Source organism: Marmota monax, unplaced genomic scaffold (assembly GCF_021218885.2).
Source record: "Marmota monax isolate L192 unplaced genomic scaffold, Marmota_monax_Labrador192_F-V1.1 WCK01_AAM20220418_F8-fsc00148, whole genome shotgun sequence".
NCBI lineage: Eukaryota > Metazoa > Chordata > Mammalia > Rodentia > Sciuridae > Marmota > Marmota monax.
Genome location: NW_026693034.1, coordinates 1,671,886 through 1,697,252, shown reverse-complemented (window position 1 = coordinate 1,697,252; position 25,367 = coordinate 1,671,886). Strand labels below are relative to the sequence as shown.

The 25,367-nt window shown below is 38.5% G+C and overlaps 1 protein-coding gene across 2 annotated transcripts in view; it reads left to right on the top strand.

Moving 5' to 3' along the window:
• Lmtk2 (lemur tyrosine kinase 2) overlaps positions 1 to 25,367 on the top strand; it is a 90,007-nt gene that overhangs the window by 23,891 nt on the left and 40,749 nt on the right. For both annotated transcript variants that reach the window (XM_046453684.2, XM_046453683.2), the window contains exons 2-6: positions 233 to 357; positions 3,584 to 3,728; positions 10,062 to 10,135; positions 12,930 to 13,048; positions 17,836 to 17,923. In XM_046453684.2, coding sequence (XP_046309640.1) covers positions 233 to 357; positions 3,584 to 3,728; positions 10,062 to 10,135; positions 12,930 to 13,048; positions 17,836 to 17,923 — 551 coding nt within the window. The remainder of the gene's footprint in view (positions 1 to 232; positions 358 to 3,583; positions 3,729 to 10,061; positions 10,136 to 12,929; positions 13,049 to 17,835; positions 17,924 to 25,367) is intronic.

Here is a 25,367-nt window from a genome sequence, read left to right as displayed (position 1 = left end):
GTGGGAACTCTGAATTCTCTCTACAATTCTTCTCTAAATCTAAGATTATTGTAAAATAAAGTTTAAGAAAAAAAATTCTATTCTGGATTGACCATCAGCTTTATCATAAGCAATTAAGCATATCTTATTAACCCTTGGTCCCTTTTATATCTAGAAGAAAGTATCAGTAGTTAAGATTGATTTTGGAATGTATATGTTTTTAATGTTATTTTTTTTTTCTCTCTCTCTCTAGGGGAGGCACCTACTACAGAAGTTCCTGTATCGTTTGTAATCCTGTCTGTGTGCAGCTTAATGATATTAATAGTGTTAATAGCAAACTGTGTTTCCTGCTGTAAGGACCCAGAAATAGACTTTAAGGTGAGCACAGATGCAGAAACCTATAGTCATCTTCGGATATGTTTACAGTAGAGTGGCTATGCACCAGTGTTCTGGGAGCAGGTCTCAGCAGACTTTTTTTGTAAGGGCCAGGTATTAAATCTTGTGGGCCATAAAGTCTCTGTTAACAGCGCCCTAAACCTCAGCCCTACAGTCGTAGTGCTACATTAACCAAAGAACTATGTTAACAAATGGTCTTGGCTTTGTGCCAGTAAAACTAGATTTACAAAAACTGGCAGTTTGGATATGGCCCTTGGCCTTAGTTTGGCAACCCTGCCTTGGAGCATCTTTGATAATAAGCACAGGGTGTGGTGAGTTTAAGTTTTTGCTAGGTGGGAATAAAGCATCAGGATTGAACTTACTTGCTATAAGGTCTATGTGTAAGAACAAACTGGTTTGGGTTTTGGGTTTTTCCTAAACTTTTGTAGGCTGGTGAATTTGTGGTCATTAGATCACAAAGGGATCCCCCCAGCGTTTTGTGTATGAGGAAGAGTATTGAAGCCTCAGGTTTGCCTTGAAACCTTGAGTTCCCCAAAGAGGGGGAGAATGCTGCTCACTATAAAATCCTGGCCCAGAGAGGAATGACAGAGAGGGGCTGATGTAGCAGCAGATGGATGGGATCTACCAGAAAACAATCTGGGAACTCCTGCTTTAGAGCTTGCTGCATGCCTGCTAGTGTGTATTAGTGTTCCAAAAATATTAGTTAAGAAGGAGTACATGGGGAACGTAAATAGGGAGTGCATGCACCCAGAGAAAACGCACCTCAATGTGTTGCCCTCTGACTGCACTGTCCTGAAGGCCACTGGTTCAAATTGGAAAACAAAAGTTTTCTTCTCACCCAAACCTTTTCAATGGGCATGGGACCTGATTTCTATAGCCTCCTAATTGTTTTATTGTGTGGTCTCTATTCTGGAGTCTGCCCGCAGCTCTAAAGACTTAGGAAGTGTGCTGTCTCTGGACCCAACACTGCATTACGCACAGAAGGCCAAGAGCAAGGGAAGGCTGCAGGAGACTCACCCAGCATGGGCCACTGTCTGTGGAAAAGTTGGCCTGCCTGGGCCTGTGAGGCTTTATTCACAGCACCAGCCCCTGGGCTATCACATCACTGTCAACATTTCTGTGGGGACTTAATGACATCCCAGTAGGGGGCTCACATTTGTGGATAGAGAATCTGTGTCCCCTCATGGTCAATTTTGCTGAGGGACTTTGCACAGAAACCTGGCCATTTCAGGACAAAGATAAAGTCTGATCAGTGTTGCCGATAGTGAAGTCAGGTCTCACATTTCGTGATATCTCATTCTTGCCTCAGCAATTCTTGCCTGTTTTGAATGTCAGTATTGAATGAAGGAGTTTATTGTGATGCTACCTCAAGGCTGGGATTCTTTATTGCTATCCAGCAAGCTGGGGTGATTCTGATGCAGGGGTCACAGTGCTCTGGGGCCTGTGTGACTAAATAAGAATATTGCTGGGCTGGGGCTGGGGCTCAGCAGCAGAGCGCTTGCCTAGCATGCATTAGGCACCGGGTTTGATCCTTAGCATCAAATACAAAAGTAAACAAATAAAATAAAGGCATGCTATCCAAAAAAAAGAATATTGCCATCTCTTTCCTTTGGATATAGGGCTCTGCAATTTTAGAACTCAGTGGTCCCAGAGAAGTCCCTTTACACACCAGGAAGCTACAGTCTGGAAAAGTGATTTGCCTAAGTTCATCCAGACAGCCACTGGCATAACTGTAAGAGATACCCATTACCCAGGCTTATGTCATTTTTTTCAATTACTGTTATACTGTATCACCTCTCTGAATTTTAGAATCATCTACTGGTATATTTACTGGTTATGTCATGTTGCTGCCACATTTTGAGTGGCATTATTTTTAAGATAAAGCGTGATGGACAAAGTCCTTTTAATGAAAAACCCTTTAGGAATGTCCAAAAGAAAAACTGAACAATCTCTTTATTCAGATATGTCCTCACATATTGAACTTTTTTTTTTTTAAATATTTATTTTTTAGTTGTAGTTGGACACAATACCTTTATTTCACTTATGTATTTTTATGTGGTGCTGAGGATCGAACCCAGTGTCTCGCACGTGTGAGGTGAGCGCTCTACCACTGAGCCACAACCCCAGCCCTCACATATTGAACTTGAGTATCACATTTTTCCTGCTCCCTCCTCCCATATAAATAACCATAATGTCCTTTAATGCATTCAAGCACATAGATGACATATATGAGAATAAAGTCTTCTCACATGTATGTGAAAACGGAAATCTAACATTATAATTTTTTTGTTTCTTTCTTGTATTGGGGGGCTAAAGGAAGGTGGTAGAAGAAGAAAAGGATGTTGGCAGAAAAATGGGTCTTGTCCACTGATCTCTTCTCAGCTTCAGTGTGGTGCCTGAGGAAGGGGGTACTTTGTAATTATCTGAATCAGTGAACCACTTGACAGTCTTCTCTGTCTGTGTTAAATTAACCTGGATCCCAAGGTGTGCTCAGTTCACAGGAATGAGGATAGGAGGATGGGGAGAATTTCTGCCCAATAGAGCCATTTAAAAGGTTCCCACAGCCTGATTGGGACCTCCTCAATTTTCAAGTCATTGTCTTTGGAGTACTGGGTTCTCTTGTAAGCTAGGCGCACTTAGGTGCTGCACAGTGTCATACTGGTCTTTGTGATTCGTGTGCTCTGGTTTTTCTGCCCAGTGTAGCAGTTTTTTCCATCATTACTTTCTTGGAGAAATAGGACTTACTTAAAAATATCTTTTCTGGTTGTTTAACTGTCTTTATTTTAATAGAAATCACAGTGTAATTAAAAACGCATACAATATTAAAAATAAAAATTTGTTTTGATTCAGTATGCAAATATATTTGTGAAAGTGAATGATAACTTTAGAAGAATTGTCTAAACTCTAATAATTTATAAGCAAACTTTTGATCTTGGGAGAGTATTTCCATGTTAAGTTCCATGGCCATTTTAGAAAATTTTGCATTTAACTTCAAACTATCAATTTTAAAAGTTACATAAAATATGTGTGATTTATTTTCAAATTTTATTTTGCTTTTTGGAGTTGGAGAGCATAATTGCATATGCTTTTCACTTGAGGTAAGTAAGAACTGGGGGAATTTTGACAGCATATTACAAGTAAATTGAAGCAAGAGTCATATCTTAAATGTTAGCCAATGGTTTTTAATACTGGTTCTTTCTGATTTTAGGAATTTGAAGATAATTTTGATGATGAGATAGATTTCACACCACCAGCAGAAGACACCCCTTCTGTCCAGTCCCCAGCAGAGGTCTTCACACTTTCAGTACCAAATATTTCACTTCCAGCTCCATCACAGTTCCAGCTTTCTGTGGGTAAGACCTTACCTAATGTTAGATTTCCACGCATTGTTTCTGAGCAGTGACAATAGGAGCCTTGCTGCTATCGTGCAATATTGGGCAGCCCACTTCCTCCTTTGCCTGTGTGTTTCTCTTCCTTCTGCTCCCCACTGTTCCAGTGCTCGGGCTTATTTTATTCCAGCAAAAGCTGTTGCTTCCAGGCTAAGGCAAGAAGATCGTGAGTTCAAAGCCAGCCTCAGTAGCTTAGCAAGGCCCTAAGCAACCCAGTGAGATCCTATCTCTAAATAAAATATATATGGGCTGGGGGAGCTGGGGATGTGTCTTAATGGTTAAGCACCCCTGGGTTCAATCTGTAGCACCCACACACACACACACACACACACACAAAAAAAAAAAAAAACTACAAAACTTGTTTCCTTTATGGACCCTGGGTCTGATAAAAGAATAAAACTTGTCTCCCAGATGCACTGAAATTACATAGTGGGATTGAGCTCCTCAGCTGTCTTTCAGTAGGCTGGTTTCTCTATAGACTCTGGACATTCCTGTCTTCTACTAGAACATTCTGCTCTAGGGAGGAGAGCATATACAGTTCTGTTAATCAGATGGCTTTTTATTCACTTTTTAAGATAGAGTTTGATTAGATGTTAGTTGATCTCTTGAATGCATTAAAGGACACTATTGCTATTTGTATAGCAGGTAGAGGGTTTAAGAAGTCAGGTTTTCCAAGACTGCTAAAAGAAGGCTGTTTAAGGTTTCATAGGTGCCAAACTTGCCATTTGTGGTACCACATGCACTGTGGGTTGTATTTTAGGGCAGTACAAACCCAAGTTGATTACACTTCGTCAGCATGCATGACTCAAAGAAAAAGTAAGGTTAAAATATACCAGTATAGTTCATATAAGGTATTTGTAAAGTAAGGTATATTTAATATTTGTGTGTTGCAATATTAAAAAATGACACATAGTACTTAGCTTTAACTTCTGTAAATAATACTCTTACCACAACAAAAAATAGTTTAGTTTGAAAGGAGTCCAACATATTCTTGATAACTTAAGTATACTCATTGTTAAACTGGAATGCTTTATTGTAGTTTATTTGATAATTTTCTTTTCTTCATGTGTAAAGAAAGCCCTGAGAGACTGGGGCTTTTATAGGACTATAATTTAACCCTCAATTAATTTCAGTTGAATCCTAACTCAGATCAGCATCAGTAGAAAAGAAACCCAGACCGTAGAAGGCGTAGGGGTGAAGCTGATCTTGAAGATAGCTGGAACCAGGACCTTGAGCTCCATGGGCATTTTACAGTCAACTGCTCATTTTCTCTTCCCTTTCTCATTTTCTTAAAATGTCAGTTCAGTCTCTCAGATGGCATCTCTCTTCAGTAGGGAGCATGACTGCTGGCCGCTCCATGTTCATATCTTTGTAGTTTTGCAGTGAGGGAGGAAAGGACCTTCTCTCTCCTTGGACCAGAAAGAAAAACCTCCCAGAGGCGTTCTGGCTTTGGTTTACCTTCACCACACCACAGACTGACGTGGCGTGAGCTGGGCCACCGTCCTCCTGTCGGATATATATGCCCCTTTCTGTTCTGCTGAATTCCTCCACTCTAAAATCCCCCTTAATAGGAAGAAATCATTGTAAGTTTCTCTATTTAGAATACTTTCAGAGTATTTTTATCATTTTGGGATATAAGAGGCTTTCCAAGTATAGCAGTAAATCTGGAAGCCATAAAAAAAATAGCCAGATCTGATTCATAAAATTAAATATTCTGTGTGGGAAAAAAAGAGTGTAACCTATTTAACATAGTAGCAAAAATATTTGTAAACTACAAAAAGGATGAAAAATTGTAACATATTAATAGCTCAGAGGCCTGTGTGTGGTGGCACAGGCCTGTAACCCCAGTGACTCAGGAGGCTGAGGCAGGAAGATCAAAAGTTCAAGGCCAGCCTCAGCAACACAGCAAGGCTCTGTCTCAAAATAAAAGTAAAATAAGATGAGTAATGTTGCTCAGTGGAAGAGCGCCCCTGGGTTCAATCATCAGTATTACAAAAAAAAAGTTCTCACGAGTATAAGAAAAAGAGTAATGTGAAAAAATTAAGATAAGGACATGAAAGAAGAAACTCAAGGGAAGAAATTCAAATGGCCAAAAGACAAAAGAGCTTTACTAGTAACTGAAGAAACGCAAACTTCAAGTAAGATGAGGAAAAGAAGTGGCAATAGGTCACGATTGGGAGTGTGTGTGTGTGTGTAAACGGGAAGTCTCTTCCACTTGCTGTTAGTGGAGCTGTAAAGTGGGGAGAAACCCTCCCCAGAGGGGCATCTGGCAGTTGGCATCAGTCCCCAGCACCACACACACAGATGTAAAATGTGTTTGCTCTTGATCCAGCACTTGAACTTTTAATGATTTGTCTTTAGGAACGAATTAAGTATACAAAGGTGTGCAAAGGGATTTATTGCAGCATTGTTTGGCAATACAAAATGGAAAATGTTTAAATAGCAATCTGTAACTTGCTAAATTACAGTATAGGCAAATAGTGAAGTATTTCATATCCCTGTAAAAGGCTGAAGATAAGCTGTATTTAACTATGAAAGATACTTATGATTATATGTTAAAAAAAAAAAGCTGTGCCACATATTCACAAGCAAGTTCTATCCGTTGTTTCCTTTTTCTCTTTCTAAAATTTGTATTTTGAACAGACAATATGTTCACAATTCAAAAATCAAATCAAAGCATAGAAAGGTATGAGTGATGAAAAGTCACCCTCTCATATTTCAGTAAAACCTCATTTCCCACCCCTGACTTCCCCAGGTAACAACTGCTCCTCTTGGTTTCTTAGGTATCTTTCTAGGGTTTCCAGATGAAAACCCCTCCCTTCCATTTTAAAATTTGTTTTAATTTTTTAGAAGATTTTATTTTTGTACAGCAGTTTTAGGTTCACAGCAAAATGGAGAAGAAGGCCCAGAGATTTCCATACACTCTCCATCCCTCACATGTGTAGGAAGTTCCCTCTTTTACTCAAAGTTGCCATGGTAGATATATTGCTTGGTATTGTGCTTTTTTCCATTTACCAGTTGTTCTTAAGAGATACTTCCATATCAATAAAGATAACATATTTATTCTTGCCTATATATTATACTATTTGAATTATATAATCTTAGCACAGTCTCCTATTGATATTTGGATTATTTCTAATCTTTTCCTATTAAAAACAAAGCTGGTACCTAGGTTGTTGTGCATGTGTAGAATACGTTTTTAAAACTGGGTCAAATAATGTATGTGTTCCATTTTGATGGCTCTTGCCAACTTACCCTCCACAGGAGTTGTACCAGTTTCTGTTCCTGCCAGCTGGGTGTCAGTGGTTTATGCTATATCTTTTGAAGCTAAGTTGATATCCCTTCAAACTAGATTGTTACGAATTTAGGATAACTGTAATCCCCATGGTAACCACAAAAAAGTTCACAGGAAAGGAAACCCAAAAGGTTACTCTAAGAAAGAAAAATCAATCACATACATACACAAAAAAATTATATATTGATGAACTGATGTTAAGTTGGCTTAGCAATCTTTTTTAGAAGCCAAAATTTAATAGTCTTGGACTCAGTGTCTTAAAAAAGAGATAATGTTTTAAGGTTTTAGTTTGACATTAAGCCTATAACCTGTCTTAAGTTGATTTTTGAGTATGGGGAAGCAAGTTTTCCTTGTGGATTACTGTTTTTTTTCCTCCCAACTTCATTCACTTGCTGGTCCTGACTTTCCTCTCTGCTTACATGTGTGGCTCTATTTTAGCCTTCTGCTCTCTTTTTACTTAATCAGTCTGTTCCTTTGTCTCAGTACCAGTGTCTTAACTATGATAGCTTCATAATAACATACGATCTGCACATATTTTCTCAATGCCTATAGGTTCTCTTTTCTCTCTCTCTAGGTAATGTCCTTTCATGAATAAAAGTTTTTAATTTTGATGAAATACAAATTATCCACTTTTTTTCTTTTGATGCTGTGCTTTTGGTGTCATATTTAAGAAATCATTGTCAAATCCAAGCTCATGACGATTTTCCTCTTTATCTTCAATAGTTTTAGCTCCTAAATCTTTAATCCATTTTGACTTAATTTTTATATATGGTGTAGGGTAAGGGTCTAGCTTAATTCTTGTACACGTGAATATCCAGTTGTCCCAATAACAGTGTTTGAAGACACTGTCCTTTCTCCATTGAATTTTCTTGGCACACTTTTGGAAAATCAATTTATCTTATTTGTTTGGATTTATTCTAGGCTCTTAATTATATTCCATTAATTGATATGCCTGCCCTTATGCCATTATAACATGGCTTTGATTACTGTAGCTTCTATTTTGTAGTAAATTTTGAAATGGAGAAGTTTGAGTCCTCCAATTTTGTTTTCGTCTTTCAAGATTTTTTCTGTTATTTTGGATTCCATATGAATTTTAGAATTATCTTTTCCATTTCTACAGAATAGGCCATTGAAATTTAATAAGAATTATTATTTTGGTATACCACATTGATTCCTTTCTCATTCCCTTTTGACTATATTTATTAGATATTTTCTTAGTGAATATGATTAAGATCACGGTTCACATTCAAAATTTGTAACGATGGAGTTTAAATTGATAATCAGCTTCAATAGCATACAGAACCCCTGTTTTCGTACAGCACTTTCCTTCCCTTTACATTGTCACAAATTATAGTGTTATACATTTTGTGCCTACTTCTATTTTTTAAAGCATTTGTATTTTAAATCATGTAGGAAATAAAAAGAATAGCATATCAATAGTACGATAACATTAGCTTGTGTATTTACCTACTTAGGTTTACTGAAGATCTTTATTTCTTTTTAAAGGAGCCTTTTAAACATTTGTTCTAGGTCAGGTATATGGGCAGCAAACTCCTAAACATTTATCTGAGAATATCTTTCTTTTTCTTTCTGAACTGGGGATTGAACGCAGGATCACTCTACCTCAGAGCTCCATTCCCAGACCCAGCCCATGACCTTTTTTGGAGACAAGATCTTTCTAAGTTGCTGAGGCTGGCCTTACACTTGTGATCCTCCTGTCTTGGCCTCATAAGATATGTATTACAGGCACGGGCCACTGCTACTGGCTCCTCCTCTTCTTCTTTTTTTTTTTTTTTAATATTATTTATTTTTAGTTGTAGTTGGGCACAATACCTTTGTTTTTATGTAGTGCTGAGGATAGAACCCAGGGTCTCTCACGTGCTAGGTGAGCGCTCTACCGCTGAGCCACAAACCCAGCCCTCCTCTTCATTTTTGAAAGATAGTTTTGCCAAACATGCAATTCTTGGTTTGCAGATCTTTTCTTTCAGCTCTTTATCTGTGAGCCACTGCCACTGCCCTCTGGCTTCCATAGTTTCTGATGAGTAACTGTTCATCTCATTGAAGATTCTGTGCTCATGGTAAATGGTTTCTCTCTTGCCACTTACAGAGTTCTCCATCTCTGGATAGAGTTTGATTTAATATGTCTTGGTGTGGATTTCTTTGAGTTTAATGTTACTTAGAGTTGATAGAGCTTCATGGATATGTATATTCATATCCTTTAGTAGATTTGGGGCATTTTCTACCATTGTCTTCAATTATTTTTTCTCCTTTTCTCATTCTTCTGGACTTTCATTAAGTCTTATAATTGGTCCTTTTGACAGTGTTTCCACACTAGAGTTATTGGGTCATAAAACAGAACTAGGTATTTTAGAATCAGACAGAATACTAATTCAAAAATAGTGTCCGTGTTAAGACTTAAAACTGTTTTGGTTTTATTAGTTTGTTTTTACTTATTTATTTATTTTTGGTACCAGGGATTGAACTTAGGGATGCTTAATCACTGAGCCTCATCCTCAGCCCTTTTTTATATTTTTATTTTGAGACAGGGTCTTGCTAAGTTGATTAGGGACTTGTTAAATTGCTGAGGCTGGCTTTGAACTTGCGATCCTCCTGCCTCAGCCTCCCAAGTCACTGGGATTACAGGCATGTGCCACTGTGCCCAGCATTATTAGTTTTAAAGAGGTGTTTTATATATTTATTTCTACCTTTTTAAATAATTTTTAAATTTGTTTTAATTAATTATACATGATAGTAAATGCACTTATGCTCTTTGATAAATGAGGTATAATTTCTCATTTTTCTGATTGTACATGTTGTAGAATCACATCGGTCATGCGGTCATATATGTATATAAGGTAATAATATCTGTTTCATTCTACTATCCTTCCTATCCTCAGTAGCACAAGCATTAAATCTGTGTTAAAATTTGTACTTTATAGGTTATGTATTTAATACTTATTTTTAGTTAGATATTCATATTTTGAATGTTCTTTTCTCTACAGAAGGTTTGAAGTCTCAAGTTGCCCGCCACAGCCTAAACTACATACAGGAAATTGGAAATGGCTGGTTTGGAAAGGTACATTGTTTTTTCACTTTGATTTTTTTTTCTCCTCCTGATTATACAGTTTAGAATTTAAAGTTAATTATGAATTATATCGTGACATTCCACATTCTCCATAGACACTGTAGTGTGAATAGAGGTTGCTTAGGGAAATTGCATAGGAACGCAACCTGCAGCATTCCTGGGTATGTAACTCTTTCCAGAAGATTGTCCAACATTCAGGCTGCTATAAAAAATCCATAAACTGGGAAACTTAAAAACAAGAGAGTGCTCTCTTGGTAGCTGCCATTCTGACTGGGGTGAGATGAAATCTTAGAGTATCTGTTTTCATTTGTATTTCTCTAATTACTAAAGATGTTGAACACTTTTTCATTTATTTGTTGATCAGTTTATTTATTCTGAGAAGTATCTGTTCAGCCCTTAGCCCATTTATTGATTGGGTTGTTTGGGTTTTTTTGGTATTAAGTCTTTTGAGTTCTTTATATATCCTGGAGATTAGTGTTCTCTCTGATGTGCATGTGCTAAAAATTTGCTCCCATACTGTAGGCTCTCTCTTCACCTCAATGATTGTTTCCTTTGCTAAGAAGAAGCTCTTCAGTTTAAATCTCTCCCATTTATTGATTGGCTCTCTCTTCACCTCAATGATTGTTTCCTTTGTTAAGAAGAAGCTCTTTAGTTTAAATCTCTCCCATTTATTGATTCTTGATTTCATTTCTTGTGCTTTAAGAGTCTTATTAAGGAAGTTGGAGCCTAATCCAATATGATGAAGATTTGGGCCTACTTTTTCTTCTGTTAGGCGCAGGGTATCTGGTCGAATTCCTAGGTCCTTGATCCACTTTGAGTTGAGTTTTGTGCATGGTGAGAGATAAAGGTTTGGGCTGGGGATGTGGCTCAAGTGGTAGCGCGCTCGCCTGGCATGCGTGCGGCCCGGGTTCGATCCTCAGCACCACATACAAACAAAGATGTTGTGTCTGCCGAAAACTAAAAAATAAATAAATAAATAAATATTAAAAAAGAGAGATATAAAGGTTTAATTTCATTTTGCCACATATGGATTTCCAGTTTTCCCTGCACCATTTGTTGAAGAGGCTATCTTTTATATATCTCCACTATATGTTTTTGGAACCTTTATCTAGTATGAGGTAACTATATTCATGTGGGTCAGTCTGTGTCTTCTGTACCATTGGTCTACATGTCTATTTTGGTGCCAATACTATGCTGTGTTTGTTACTATTGCTCTATAGTGTAGTTGAAGGTCTGGTGTTATGATGTTTCCTGCTTCATTTCTTTTCTTTTTCTTTCTTTTTTTTTTTTTTTTGCTAAGGATTGCTTTGGCTGTTCTTGGTCTCTTATTTTTCCAAATTAATTTCAAAAATTGCTTTTTCTAGTTCTATGAAGAATGTCATTGGGGTTTTAATAGGAATTGCATTAAATCTGTTCAACAGTTTTGGTAGTATGGCCGTTTTGACAACTCTGCCTATCCAAGAGCAGGGAGATGTTCCATTATCTAAGTTCTTCAATTTCCTTCTTTAGTGTTCTGTAGTTTTCATTGTAGACGTCTTTCACCTCTTTTGTTAGATTGATTCCCAAGCATTTTATATTTTTTGAGGCTATTTTGAATGGAGTAGTTGAAATTGATATTGTATGATATGCTGCTTATACATTCATTAACTATTTTTTTGAAATATTTTTTAGATGTAGATGGACACAATACCTTTATTTTTATGTGCTGCTGAGGATCGAACCCAGTGCCTCACACGTGCAAGGTTGTGCCTCCATTGAGCCACAACCCCATCCCCGCATTAACTATTTAAAACAAAGAATATGACTTATTTAATTATCAGAATTTCCCATTCTCATCACTTTTCTGCCCTTATATTCCTGATAAACACATTGAGCTCTGTTCAATATATTACTGTTTCCAGGACATTAAAATTAATATATTTTATAAAGATTAAAAACTCTTTTAAAGGAAGTCATTTAGTTTTGGTCATTTTTTAGAAATAATAAAAACCTTTACTCCTTGAGTTTAAAATGGCAAAATATGGATTTTTGAATGCCTCTGCACTGACTTGTGTTATGTTTAATATTTCTCTTATAGCTAGTTCTTATATAAAGTAGCTCATTCTTACCTTGTATTCTGATAATTTCAGTGGAGTGTTTTTTATGTGTGTTTCGATTGAAGCTTTGGTACAAGAGAAGGGCCTGGTATTATTAGAATACCGTGGATTTTTTAAGTTTCAGTGCAGTGATTGTACGTTGGCTGGCTGTCAGTTAACTTCCTCATGTTTGTAACAGGCTAAATAACAATCTAGTTGAAAGTGTTTTGAGAAACATTTGAGTTGTGTTTGATTTGAACTTATAAATTGCTCTTCTGTAATGTCATGGTTTGTTTTCATAAAAATACAAATGAATTTTTAAATATACAGAAAAGAAATATGTGTAAAATATGTGAATGTTGATAATTTCTAATGAATAGTTTAAATTGCTCCCCCCCCTTTTTTACACAATACCTTTATTTTATTTATTTGTTTATGTGGTGCTGAGATTCGAACCCAGGGCCTCACACATGCAAGGCAAACACGCTACTAACTGAGCTACGACCCCAGCCCCTAAACTGGCCCTTTTATTGAAGAAAAATTCTTTAAGTTTTCTAAGCTTTTGTGAGATGGTATGTAAAGTAGTAGAAGGCCATCTAGTCGTTGCTTAATTTATTTTCTTGTTTTGCATTTCATGGTAAATGAGGTATTCTTTCTTACCATTTTGATGAAAATAACAAAAAAAACCCAAACTTGTTCTTTGGTTTTAGGTTCTTCTTGGAGAGATTTACACAGGTACCAGTGTGGCAAGAGTAATAGTGAAGGAGCTAAAAGCAAGTGCAAGCCCAAAGGAACAAGATGTTTTTTTGAAAAATGGAGAACCTTACTAGTAAGTAAGGCTTAACATTTGTTCTGTAAACAGTCTGTGGTCTTTTGAAAATCAAGTGTTTAGCCAGGCACAGTGGCACACTCCTGTAATCCCAGGTACTCAGGGGGCTGGAGCATGAGCATCGCGAGTTGAAGACCAGCCTCAGCAACTTAGTGAGACGATGTCTCAAAACATAATAAAAAGGTCTGGGGGTGTAGCCCAGTGGTAGTGTGCCCTGGGTTCAATCCCCAGTACCCCCTGCGCTCTACCCCAGCCCACACAAAATCAAGTGTTCAAAACTGCTTTGAGGTTTCTGCATGCATGCATGTTTAAATAAGACTCTAAGACATCAGAGTCTCACAAAACCTCAGTTGTCTACATTTCAGTTGAAAATCATTTATTCATTTAAGAACCAAGGAAACTCAACTTGAATAAGAGAAGGCAGAGACACCAACACTGAGGTGATAGAGTGGCAAGAATTATCTGGCAAGGACTTTAAAGCAATCATTACAATCATTATAGAAACGCTTCAGGGAACAAAAAAGTCAGAGACTCAGCAAAGAAATGAAGACATAAAGGAGACCTCAGTGGAAATTATAGAACTGAAAAATATAGCTGAAATTTAAAACTCAGTGAATGATCTCAGCAGCAGAATAGGGAGGACAGAGGAAAGAATCAGTGAAGCTGAAGATAATAAGCTTTGCCCAATTTGGACAACAGAAAGAAAATAGACTTAAAAAAAAAATCAAGCCTCAGGGACACAGAGAACTATAACAACAACAACACCAAAAAAAATTAACATTCATGTCATAGATGTCCCAGAATGAAAAGAGATGGGGCTGAAAAGGTATTCAAAGAAATAATAGCTCAGAATTCCCCAGATTTGGAAAAGACAAAATCTATAGATTCAAGAGCAAGTCCCAAACAGGATAAACACAAACTTTTTAAAAACTAAAGACAGAAGCTCTTGAAAGTAGGAGAGAGAAGTTGCACTTTACTGAGAGAGGAAAAGCAGTTTGAATGACACGGACCTCCTTGGAAATCCTGGAGGGCAGAAGGAAACAGGGTGGCATTTTTCAAGTACTGAAAGAAAGAACTGTGAAATTATATGTCCAGAGAAAATATGTGTTAGAAATGAAGAGAATATCAGCCCATTGTCAAACAAAGGAAAGCTAAAAGAGATTATTAGCAACAAACTTACCCTAAAAGAAAGCAAAAGAAATTTTTCTCAACAGAAAAGAAATAATTAAAAAAGAACTCTCAAAACACAAGGAAGAAGGAACAACAGAATGATAAAATTATAGCCGAACTTCCTCAACTTGATAAAGAGTCCTATAAAAATTGCTACATCTGGCATCATGATTAATGGTAAAAGACTGAAAGCTTTTTACTCCCTTGTTCAGGACCACACGTGGATATTTGCTCTTACTGCTGTTATTCATCATAGTACTAGAAACTGTAACTAACTCAGGAGAGCTGGAAAAGGAAATAAAGGCATATGGATCAGAAAGGAAAAACAAAACTGTCATTATTTGTAGATGACATGAGTTATGTAGAAAATCCCAAGGAATCTACACAACAAAGCTCTCCCAGAACTAAGTTGCAGGATATAAGATCAACATAAAAAAATCATTTGGGGACTCGGATGTAGGTCAGTGAGAGAGTTCTTGTCTAGCATGCTTCAGGCTCTGAGTTTAATCCTATGCACTGTTAAAACAGCTTTAAAAGTCAATTTTGTTTCTATAAACTAGCAATGAACATGGGAAAACCAAAATCGGGTGTGGTGGTACACGCTTGTAATCCCAGCGACTTGTGAGGATCCCAAGTTGAGGGCCAGCTTCAACAATTTAGCAAGACCCTGACTTAAAATGAAAATAAAAAAAGGGTTGGGGATGTAGCTCATTGGTAAAGTGCCCCTGTGTTCAATCCCTATTACCAATAATAATAATAATATCAAAAATAACATTCACACTTGCACAAAAATAAATGCCTGGGTACATGTGTAGGACTTCTGTGTTGAAAACTACAAAGAGCTGATGAAAGAATTCAAAGATCTAAATAAACGGAGAAACAGACCACGTTAATGGATTGGAAGACTCAATGTAGTGAAGTTCTTCACAAACTGATATATAAGTTATTGCATTTTCTATCAAAATCCCAGTAAGATTTTTAAAACACATATTTATTATAAGGTTAACTATAAGGTTATTATATGCTCACTTCAGCAGCATATATACTAAAAATTGAAATGATTCAGAGAAGAGTATCATGGCCCCAGGTACAAGGATGACAGGAGCGGGACGCAGTGGTGCACGCCTGTAATCCCAGTGGCTCGGGAGGCTGAGACAGGAAGATCTCGAGTTCAAAGCCAGCCTCAGCAAAAGCGAGGCGCTAAGCAACTCAGTGAGACCCTGTCTCTAAATAAAATACAAAATAGGGATGGGGGTGTGATGTGGCTCAGTGGTCGAGTGCTCCTGAGTTCAATCCGGGGTACCAAAAAATAAATAAATAAAACAAAATTCAATAGGAAACAAAAAGTAACAACAATCCAATTAGAATAATATCAAAAGACTTTGAGAGACATTTTACCAAAGAGGTAATGTGGATAGCAAGTTACCACATGAAGACATTCAGCATCACTGGCTACTAAAGTAATTAATATCACAATGAGATATCACTTTAGAAAAGCTGAAGTGAAAATGTAGTGACAATACCAAATGCTGGGAAGATGTGGGACACTAGACTTCATACATTGCTGGGGTGTGTATACGGTTGTCCTCAGCATCTGAGGAGATCAGTTCCAGTGCCCCCACCCCCATGGGTACCAAATTCTGAGGATGCTCATGTCCTTTACCTAAAATGAAGAGTGTTTGAATATACTGTATGCATATCCTCCTGTATATTTTGAATCATCTGTAGATGACATAATATCCAATGCTGTTCACAATTGTGGTACTGTCTTGTTTAGTATTAATGGCAATAAAAAAAGACTGTAATCTTCAATACAGATGCAGTTTTTTCCTCCAGATAATTTTAACCCTTGGCTGTGTGTGTGAAAGCATAGCCTGTGGATATGGGGGAATGTTATATACATGGAGAGGTTGATTTTTAGGAATTGATTCATGCATTTGTGAATCTGCAGTGTGGCCAGCAGATTGGAGACCCAGGAAGAGCTGATATTAGGGTTCAAGTCTCAAAGCTGTGTGCTGGCAGAATTCCTTCTTCCATGGGAGAGGGTATTCTTTTTTCTACAAGGGTTTCAGCTAAATGGCTGAGGCCCACTCACATTATGGAGGGACGTGCTTTACTGAGAGTCCTCTGATTTAAATGATAATCTCATCCAAAAACACCTTCTCAGAAACTGTCCTGAATAATGTTTGACCAAATTATCTAGGCACTATGGCCCGGCCAAACTGACACATAAAATTAACGATCACCTTGTATAACCCAGAAGTTATACACATGGGCATTTATTCCAGAGAAATGAAAACTTAATGTCTGCCCAACAACCCTTCTGTGAGAGTTCAAAGCACCTTTATTTGTATTAGCAAAAAATTGGAAAATTGACAATATCCTTCAGTAGATGAATGGGTAAACAAACGGTGGTATATCCATACAGTGTAATACTGCTCAGCCATTGAAAGGAATGAACTGCTGATGTGTGCTGCAGCTTGGATGATCCCAAGGGGATTATGTTGAGTGAGAAAATCAGTCTCAAAAGGCCACATACTGTATGATTCCATTTACATAATACAGGCTGAACATCCCTAATCAGAAATCCAAAATGTTCCAAAATCTGAAACTTGCAGAGTACCAACCAAGTATGATGCTGCCGATGGAAAATTCCACACCTAACCATATGACAGTGGCAGGGTGTGTGTGGTGAGTGTGGAACCGTAAATGAAGCTTTGTTGAAACTTAAGTCTCACTGTGTACATGCAGATATTCCAAACTTCAAAGAAATGTGAAACATCTCTGGTCCCAGTTATTTTGGATAAAGGAGGCTCAACCTATATTTCTATAATGAGAACATTATAGAAATGGAAGACAGATAAATGGTTGCTAGGGGACAAAATGAATGTGTAGTGCAGATCTTTGTGCCGATGGACTAGTTCTGCATCTCTTTTGAGGTGGTGGTCACAAGAATGTGCACATGTGACCTGGCGTGGAGCTATGTGCACATGATGCTTCATCACAAGGCAGTTTCCTGGTTTTGCTGTTGTGCTGTAGGTATTGTGTCAGATGTCCCAGTGCAAGAGACTGGGTGAGGGGCACCAGACCTCTTATACTGACTTTGCAGTTTCCTATAAACTCATAATCATTTCAGAATGAGTATTTTTAAAAAATTATTTTGACCTGTCATTTATTTAACTTTATTTTTCTTTTGGAAAAATTATTTCCCCAAAAGAGTTTGTATATACTGTGAAAATTTATAGAAATGGTGTATAAACTAGATGGCCAAAGGAGAGACTTGAGTTATTTAATATTCAGATAGAAATGCTTTTTGAATTTGTGTATTTGTCTGCCTTTTTTTTAAATGCTGCCTCAGAATATTGTCTCCGAACTTAAATTACTGAAGAAAAATGTATGTTAGGAGTTCTTTTTTTAATTTGAGAAAATACTTGATTGGGTTTGGATTATTTAATCATTAGGTAATAATCTGCATCTGTTACATATAAGGGATCTTTTTACTTTGTCATGCTGTATTTAAATCATCATAAATGTGAAAAATTGAATTACTAGTACTATTTATTAGTTTTTGAAGCATACTTCCTGATGAACAATACCATGACTTTTATTTTTACTAGTATTCTTCAACATCCAAATATTCTTCAGTGTGTTGGACAATGTGTAGAAGCCATTCCCTATCTTCTGGTGTTTGAATTCTGCGACTTGGTAAGTTTTTAGTAGAGATTCCAGTTGAAGGTTTGAATGGTTATATCCACATGGGTTTGTTTTCCTTCCTTCCCTCCTTCCCTTTCTTTCTTTTGTGGTTCTGGGGATGGAACCAGGGGTGCTTTTCTACTGAACTCTATCCCCAGCCCATTTGGTTTTGAATCAGGATCTTGCCAAGTTGCTGAGGCTGGCTTTGAACTTACTATCCTTCTACCTAGTCTCCAGAGTCCCTGTGATTATAGGTATGTACCACCATACCTGGCAGTCAGGTGTTTTTGACAGATATAAAATGGGGGGTTTGGGGCTGCTTTCATGTCTGTTCTAAATTTGAAGAACTTTGTGATGTATTGACTCATTACCTTTGATATTAACTTACACCTAGGTGAGTGTTTCATTGTACTCCAAACACTGTGCTGTTTACTTATAGTATCATATTCAGTAAAGACCCTTGTGTTAGATATGAATATTTGTCCAATCTTTACTTATGATTAAAATAAAGCTCAAGGAGTTTAAGAAAAATGTTGTGTATCAAGTATTTGGCTGAGTCAGAGCTTAAGATCTTCACTTCAACGAGACATTTGTAAAATTTGAATTTTCTACATAGGAAACCCAAGAATATTCCTTACCAATAAAACATCTATGATCTGTGTCAGTTGTTGAGAATAGTGAAGGTATATAACATCAGCAGTTTTACAAATTTAGATAAAGCTAGGTGCGGTGGCCCACACCTGTAATCCCAGCGGCTCAGGAGGCTGAGACAGGAGGATTGAGAGTTCAGAGCCAGCCTCAGCAACAGTGAGGTGCTAAGCAACTCAATGAGACCCTGTCTCTAAATAAAAAACAAAAATAGAGCTGAGGATGTGGCTCAGTGGTTGAGAGCCCCTGGATTCACTCCCCCCCCAAAAAAAATTACATAAATATATTTTTTTATCTTTTAGCATAGTATTACTCATGGGGATTGATTGGTGTTTTGTACATTTTGTGAATAATTTTAATAGCAATTTCTACATGAAAGTTTCCTATAAACAGCTCTTCCCTTGTGCAGGATATTTCATCTTCTCTCAAATCTATTTTTAACACATAATTGTTATTTTCCAAAAACTGTGGAAGATGTTAATTGAATTTTCTAGGTTTTAATTGATTTTTTTTGTATCATCTCAGTTTTCAGAACATTTAAGCTTCTTGCCTGTGCTCAGAAACTTGGGAGTCCCCAAAATAAATCTCCAATTAATTCAGATAGCATTTCCAGCAGTTACAGTAGAAAGAGTGCAATAAACATGGTAAATTTTTTCTTTAATTCCTGCATGCGATTTGCATATCTCTCTCATTGGCAAAGATGGTTAATTCCAAAGGAAAATCAATTAGTAAGCTTGATGTATGAGCTTCTTTTTGGATTCTGCCTGTGACCCTGAGTCCCCACACCTGCGCTCACAGCAGTAAAGTAGCTTTCGCTCAGCTTCCGAGTTGGCTCTGTGTCAGCTGCGCTCTGTTCCAGACCACGTCCATTTTCATTCTGGGGTCAGTGATTTTTGTTTCTATGTGCTGGTGTGTGCACCTGTGCACACTCACAAACATGTATTGTGGTATATTTTCATGTAGTGTTGTTGATGGAGCTTTGGATTCAAATTTGTGAGGTTCAAATCTCCTACACCCTTTTAATTTTTTTTTTTTTTTGAGGGGGTAAAGGGGTTTGAGTCAATTTTCTGTCAGTTACTAAGAGAGTCATAAAAATCTTCCCCCTCAACGATGAATTTTCATTGTTCTGTTTATACATTTTGATTCTTTGTTGTGTAAGGGAAACAAATTTATGATGATTTTATATGATTTGAAGTTTTTAATCATTGTGGTGGGGTTCTCTTTAAGGTTAAAAGCATTACTAACAACACAGCCTGTTGTTAATCTAGTTATGCCAACATTCTGATGGGCAGAGTTGACCTGTTTGGTTAGGTTCTTTATTAATCTTTTTTTGGGGGAGGGGCTAGTTTACTTCTGTCATAAATAGCTTTTTGTTAAAATTTTTATTAATCTTGCAATCTTGGTCACTTGAAATGGAACATGTAGTCTGTTTACATTTATTATAGTTAATGAGATATTTGGAAAATTCTCTGCCTATTTCTATTATTTTTCCTTCCTCCTACCGAGTTTTCTTTTTTTGCCTTCTTTTGGATGCTTGATTTTTCTTGTTTCAGTTTTCCCCATCTACCAGTTTGAATTTTAGAAATTTTCTTGATTTTATGTGTGGCTACACTAGAACTTGTAACATGAATACTGAACTTTGCAAAGTCTAGAATTAATCAATATTTTAACTCTGCTCCAAAGAAAGCAGAACCTTGTAGAGGTTTCCTCCCTGTGAGGAAAACTGGAATTAAACCTACTTCTTTGGGGGCTGGGGAATGTAGCGTAAGCCGTAGCGCACTTGCCTGGCATGCTCGGGGCGCTGGGTTCGATCCTCAGCACCACATAAAAATAAAGATGTTGTGTCCACTGAAAACTAAAAATAAATACTAAAAATTTCTCTCTCTCTCTCTCTCAAAACAAACAAACAAACAAACAAAAAAGCAAACCTACTTCTTTGGGTCATCCCGTGGTGGAAGGTGTTTAGATACTAAATACTTAATAGTGGGGCAGTACCAGACAGACTTCTCCAAGATGCGGAGGCAAAACACATTGTCTTCTATGTCTCATGTAGGTGGGACAGACATTGTATGGTATTAAATGGTACGTAAAGACGAAGAGGAAGGAGCTATAAGTGGTGTTCTGTGTTAATTGACTCAGTGTGATCAGAGCTGTGATATTTGTGTTCCTAGGTTATTGTGGTATGAAAATAGTTTCTTTTTCACTTAGCTCTGGGTGACCAACATATAGACAATCCCAGTGCGACACAGCACTGAGTAAAAAGATACACCACCAAGGCACACCAGTGTGTGAAGGAGAGGTCTGCTTGTCAGAAGTCCACATTTCTGTTGAACATGCCACCTTCAGTCCTTAAGCTCCTAATGTTGATTATAAGTGACAGTTGAAACACTCTTTGTGACTGAACATAACAGAAATATGTAGGGATCAGCACCTTTTTGAAGTATCACCTTTGTCTAGACTAAATGAGGGTTTATAAAACTCAGATATTTTATTTTGGCACTGAGTATTGAACCCAGAAGCACTCTACATCTGAGCTACATCCCCAGCCCTTTTTATTTTTTATTTATTTTATTTTAGTTTTTGGTATTTTTAGTACAGGGGATTGAACCCAGAGGTGCTTAACCCTGAGCAACACAGCCTAGTTTTGTTGTTGTTGTTTTGAGAGTGGGTCTCATTGAGTTCCCTAGGGTGTGGCTAAATTACTAAAGCTGGCTTTGAACTTGAGATCCTCCTGCCTCAGCCTCCCAAATCACTGGGATTATAGGCATATGCTACCATGCCTGACCTTTTTTTTTTTTTTAAACTTTGAAATAGGATCTTGCTAAATTGCTAAGTCTGGCTTTGAACTCCTGCCTCAATCTCCTTGGTCTCCTGAGATTACAGGCCTGCACCACTGTGCCTGGTCCCTTCCTGAAAGTTTTTGTAGACAATATGATTGAATTTTTTCCTAGAATGATAAAACACAGCTTAATGTTTTCCCCTGAATGAGTTCAGGAGTTGGATTTCATTTTAGTGCTGTTTTAATTTAGTTTTTATTGAAGCTGCTTCTTATTTTGGAAAGTAGTAATTTAACTTGCTTTATAAAGAAACACTTAAGGGCTAGGGTTATAGCTTAGCAGTAGAGCCCTGGCCTGGCACGTACAAGGCGCTGGGTTCAATCCTCAGCACCACATAAAAATAAATAAATAAACGTACCATATCCAACTACAACTAAAAAAAAAAACAAAGAAACGAAACACTTAAAACATAGCCAAATACACACCTCCTTTACTATTACCATAAATGATCCAGTACTGACAAAATTCTAGAATGTTCTTTGTATCTTTGTCACTGTGTAGACATTGTTTTTAGGAAAACATAATAAATATATATTTTCTTCGTTAACAATCTTGTAAAATTCCCCCAGTACTTAAGAGATCTCAGATTTAAATATGTACATATTATCCAGGTACTTGTAACTAAGTGTTCAATGCATATTAACTAGCTTAGAATTATTCAACTTACATACTTTGGGGGTGAAGTTTATATATACAACCCTCCAGAATAACAGGTGAAATTTCTGAAAACTTATTTTACATGACTCACCTAAGTCACATAGGGTTCACTCCTGAAGGCTGACCAACAATAAAATTTTTAAAAACAGTCATTGTTCCTCTAAAAGCAGAATTTCTATACGATCCAGCATTTCCACTTTTGGGGATAGTCCCAAAGAAGTGAAAGTGGAATGGATACTTGCACATTCATGTTCATGGCAGGATTATTCATAGTGGCCGGAGATGGAAGCAATCCAGGTGTCCATTCATGGAGGAGTGGGTATCCACAGACAGTGGAGTATTATTTAGCCTTAAAAAGGAAGGAAATTCTGATACATGCTACAGCATGGATGCTAAGTGAAATAAGCCAGATGCAGAAGACAAGTTCTATGTGATTCCTCTTACAGGAAGGACCAAGAACAGTCAAATTCATAGAGACATAAGGTAGAAGGAGGGATGGTTGCCAAGTGCTGGGGGAAAGGAGGAGAATAGTTGTTTAATGGATGCAGAGTTTCAGAGTTGCAAGATTAAAAAGTACTGTACGTGGACAGTGGCGATATCACACGAGAGTGTGAACGTACCTAACATTACAGAACGTACACTTAGACATGGCTAAGTTGGTAGATTTTTATGTTAAGCATTTATTATCACATATTTTAAGAAAACCTACCAATTAAGGTGCTATCAGGTGTTATCGGTACTGTGAGGAGGCTTGTATGCCCTTGGGAATATCTGGTCATTGCTTGGCATGGCAGTCCCATACCAGGGTAAAAGCTGTTAACCTCAGGTCCCTCCAGCTTGCCTAGTAGTGAGAAGTCACTTTTCTCTCTATGGGTCAGCTTCATGTTCTCACCTCTTCCCTAGAAAACCTCAAGAGCAACAGGTTCTTCAGCAGCAAGGATGGGTCACTGACCAGATCACTGGCCTTGAAGTCCAGCTACTCTGGAATCAGCTTGTGGAGAGACTACTGAGGCAGTTAGGTGGCATTGCCTGGTGAGCCAAAGAAGGCATCCTCTTGAACAGAGTACAGGGATGTCCCCAGGACACACCAGGGCCTTGCTTGGACACTTAGCCCTGCTCCCAGCCTACACGACCAGAACCTGCCCAGACACAGGCCAGCCCAAACAGAGTAAACTTCGTCCAAGGTAGGAACTGCCCTCTGTCCATGGTCCAAGGGATGGAGAGGGCAGTGGTCTCAGGTCTGGTCATAAGCCACAGTGGAAGGACCAGCAATCTTCAGTTCTTTAGGCCAGAAGAAATTGAAGTATAATGGCCCCTTCTGTTATCACAGTGCAGCTGCTCTCAAGTAGAAAGGAGAGGCTGTTTGTACACTTGTAATTCTGTATAAAACAGAACCATTATCCTGACTTTAGAAAGTGATAAAAACTCGGCTAAGTGCGTTTGTAGCTGGTCTGCAGCACCCAGGGTGTAGTGTGGCTGGGGCGTGTTATGAAATGAGGTGGCAATGATGGCACCTGTTGTCTGTACCCCGTAGGCATGACAGGGACACAGTGCCTCCCAATGATATCAAGGTGATGAGGCTGTTTTGGTTAAGGGTCACTCATTGACCAAAACATACTGAACATATGTGGAGCAGGAAGAGCTGTGCTCGATCCTGAGGGAATACTGAGATCAGGAGCCTGGTCCCAGCCCTGGCTGCCTCCAGGGGTGCTTATTTAACCTCTATAAGCCTCCGAGCAGATACCTGGGAACTTTCACCCATGAAATAACATGGTGAATAAATGATTGAGCACAGAAAGTATTCCATAAGTGCTAGTTATTTTTATTTGCTTAATGGACAATAATTACTTAATAAATAAAGGTTTGAACAGCTAATGACAACACTGCTACTGAGACTCCACCCAGTCTCAGAGTAAGCACGCTGAAGTGCTGTGAGAAAGAGTACACTAAAAGTGAGGGGTTTTGGTTTTGTTCTATCTTGGGGTTTTTTTCGAGGTGCCGAGGATTGAACTCAGAGCCTCACACGTGGCATGCAGTGCCCTATCACGGAGCCAGACCCCAGCCTTTAAAACAAACGTTTGCTTAGAATGCACAAAAGATAGAAATCCTGACTAGTGCAGTTGGGAGGCTTTGCACAGGAATTGGCATTTGCTCTGAGGGTTGGAGGTCGAGTGGGCGAAGTCTCTTTAGGCAGCAACTGCAGGAGCCAGGTTTGGAAGTGTGGAAACAGTAGATGACCTGGCCGTTGAAGCATGGAGACTTGGGGCAGGGGCATGGTGGAGTCTTGGGACAGGGGCGTGGTGCCATGGTGGGTGAGGCAGGTTGGGCCTGCTGGGAAGGATTGGGTGGGAGGCAGGGAGATGGCCACTGGAGACCAGCTGCATGCTGAGGTGGTCAGAAGAGCAGAGGGTGAGCTTGCTTTCTAGTCAGCAGTTCTTCAGCTCCATCACGGGACTCCAGACCAGGGCTGATAATTGCAAGGATTTCTTCCTGAATATGGTATTCTGCTTCCTTCACTATGTTCGGACACTAATGCAGTGAGGGAATTTCTGAAAGCAGTTAGTTAGCAATGACCAGATGAGAGTGGGAGAGACGTCCACTTGGTGTTTGATGTGTCCCACATTCCTCTGGAATTTGCTTTCTTTGGGCTTGTGAAGACCAGGTGACTGGCTGGGCAGAACCAAGGGGAGCTAAGGCTCAAGACTTTCAGACCTGAAAGGAATCTGGGTTGCTGCTTTCACAGGGTGTAGGGAGGAAAGGTCCTGCCTTGGGTGATGCTGCTGTGCCAGCCTCATGTAGTGTGTTGGGCCTTCGTCACTCATTTCAGGCGTCTTCTGACAGCTGGGTGAGATAGGAGGCTGAGTCAGATGAAAGGACTTGTTGAAGAATCCTGTCCAGGTCTGTGTGTCCTCAGGTCCTGCTTTCTGATCATCCTTTATGCACTTGACTTGCACAAGGGCGCGTATTACTAGTGCTGAGGTGGGGCTTTTAACTGGTGGCTGGTTCTGTCCTGTGCCCTTTTATACAGAAAATGCCTCATTAGTGGATGTCTCTTATTTATAACTGTGGTCATGAAGCCCATGCACCAGGGACTCTTCCAGATGCTGAGCATACAGAGGAACTACATGTCCCTAACCTTGTGGAGCTCAGTTAGAAAAGCAGGCACGTGGAGTCACAGTGAAACAGATATAAGGAGGTCAGAGGAGCAGGTGATCAGAGTCCAACTTCTAGCCAGCAAATGGATGTTTGTGTTGACTGCTGGTGGCCCTATCAAGCTTGGGAGTGGGGGGGTGGGGTGACCAGCTGGAGAGGGC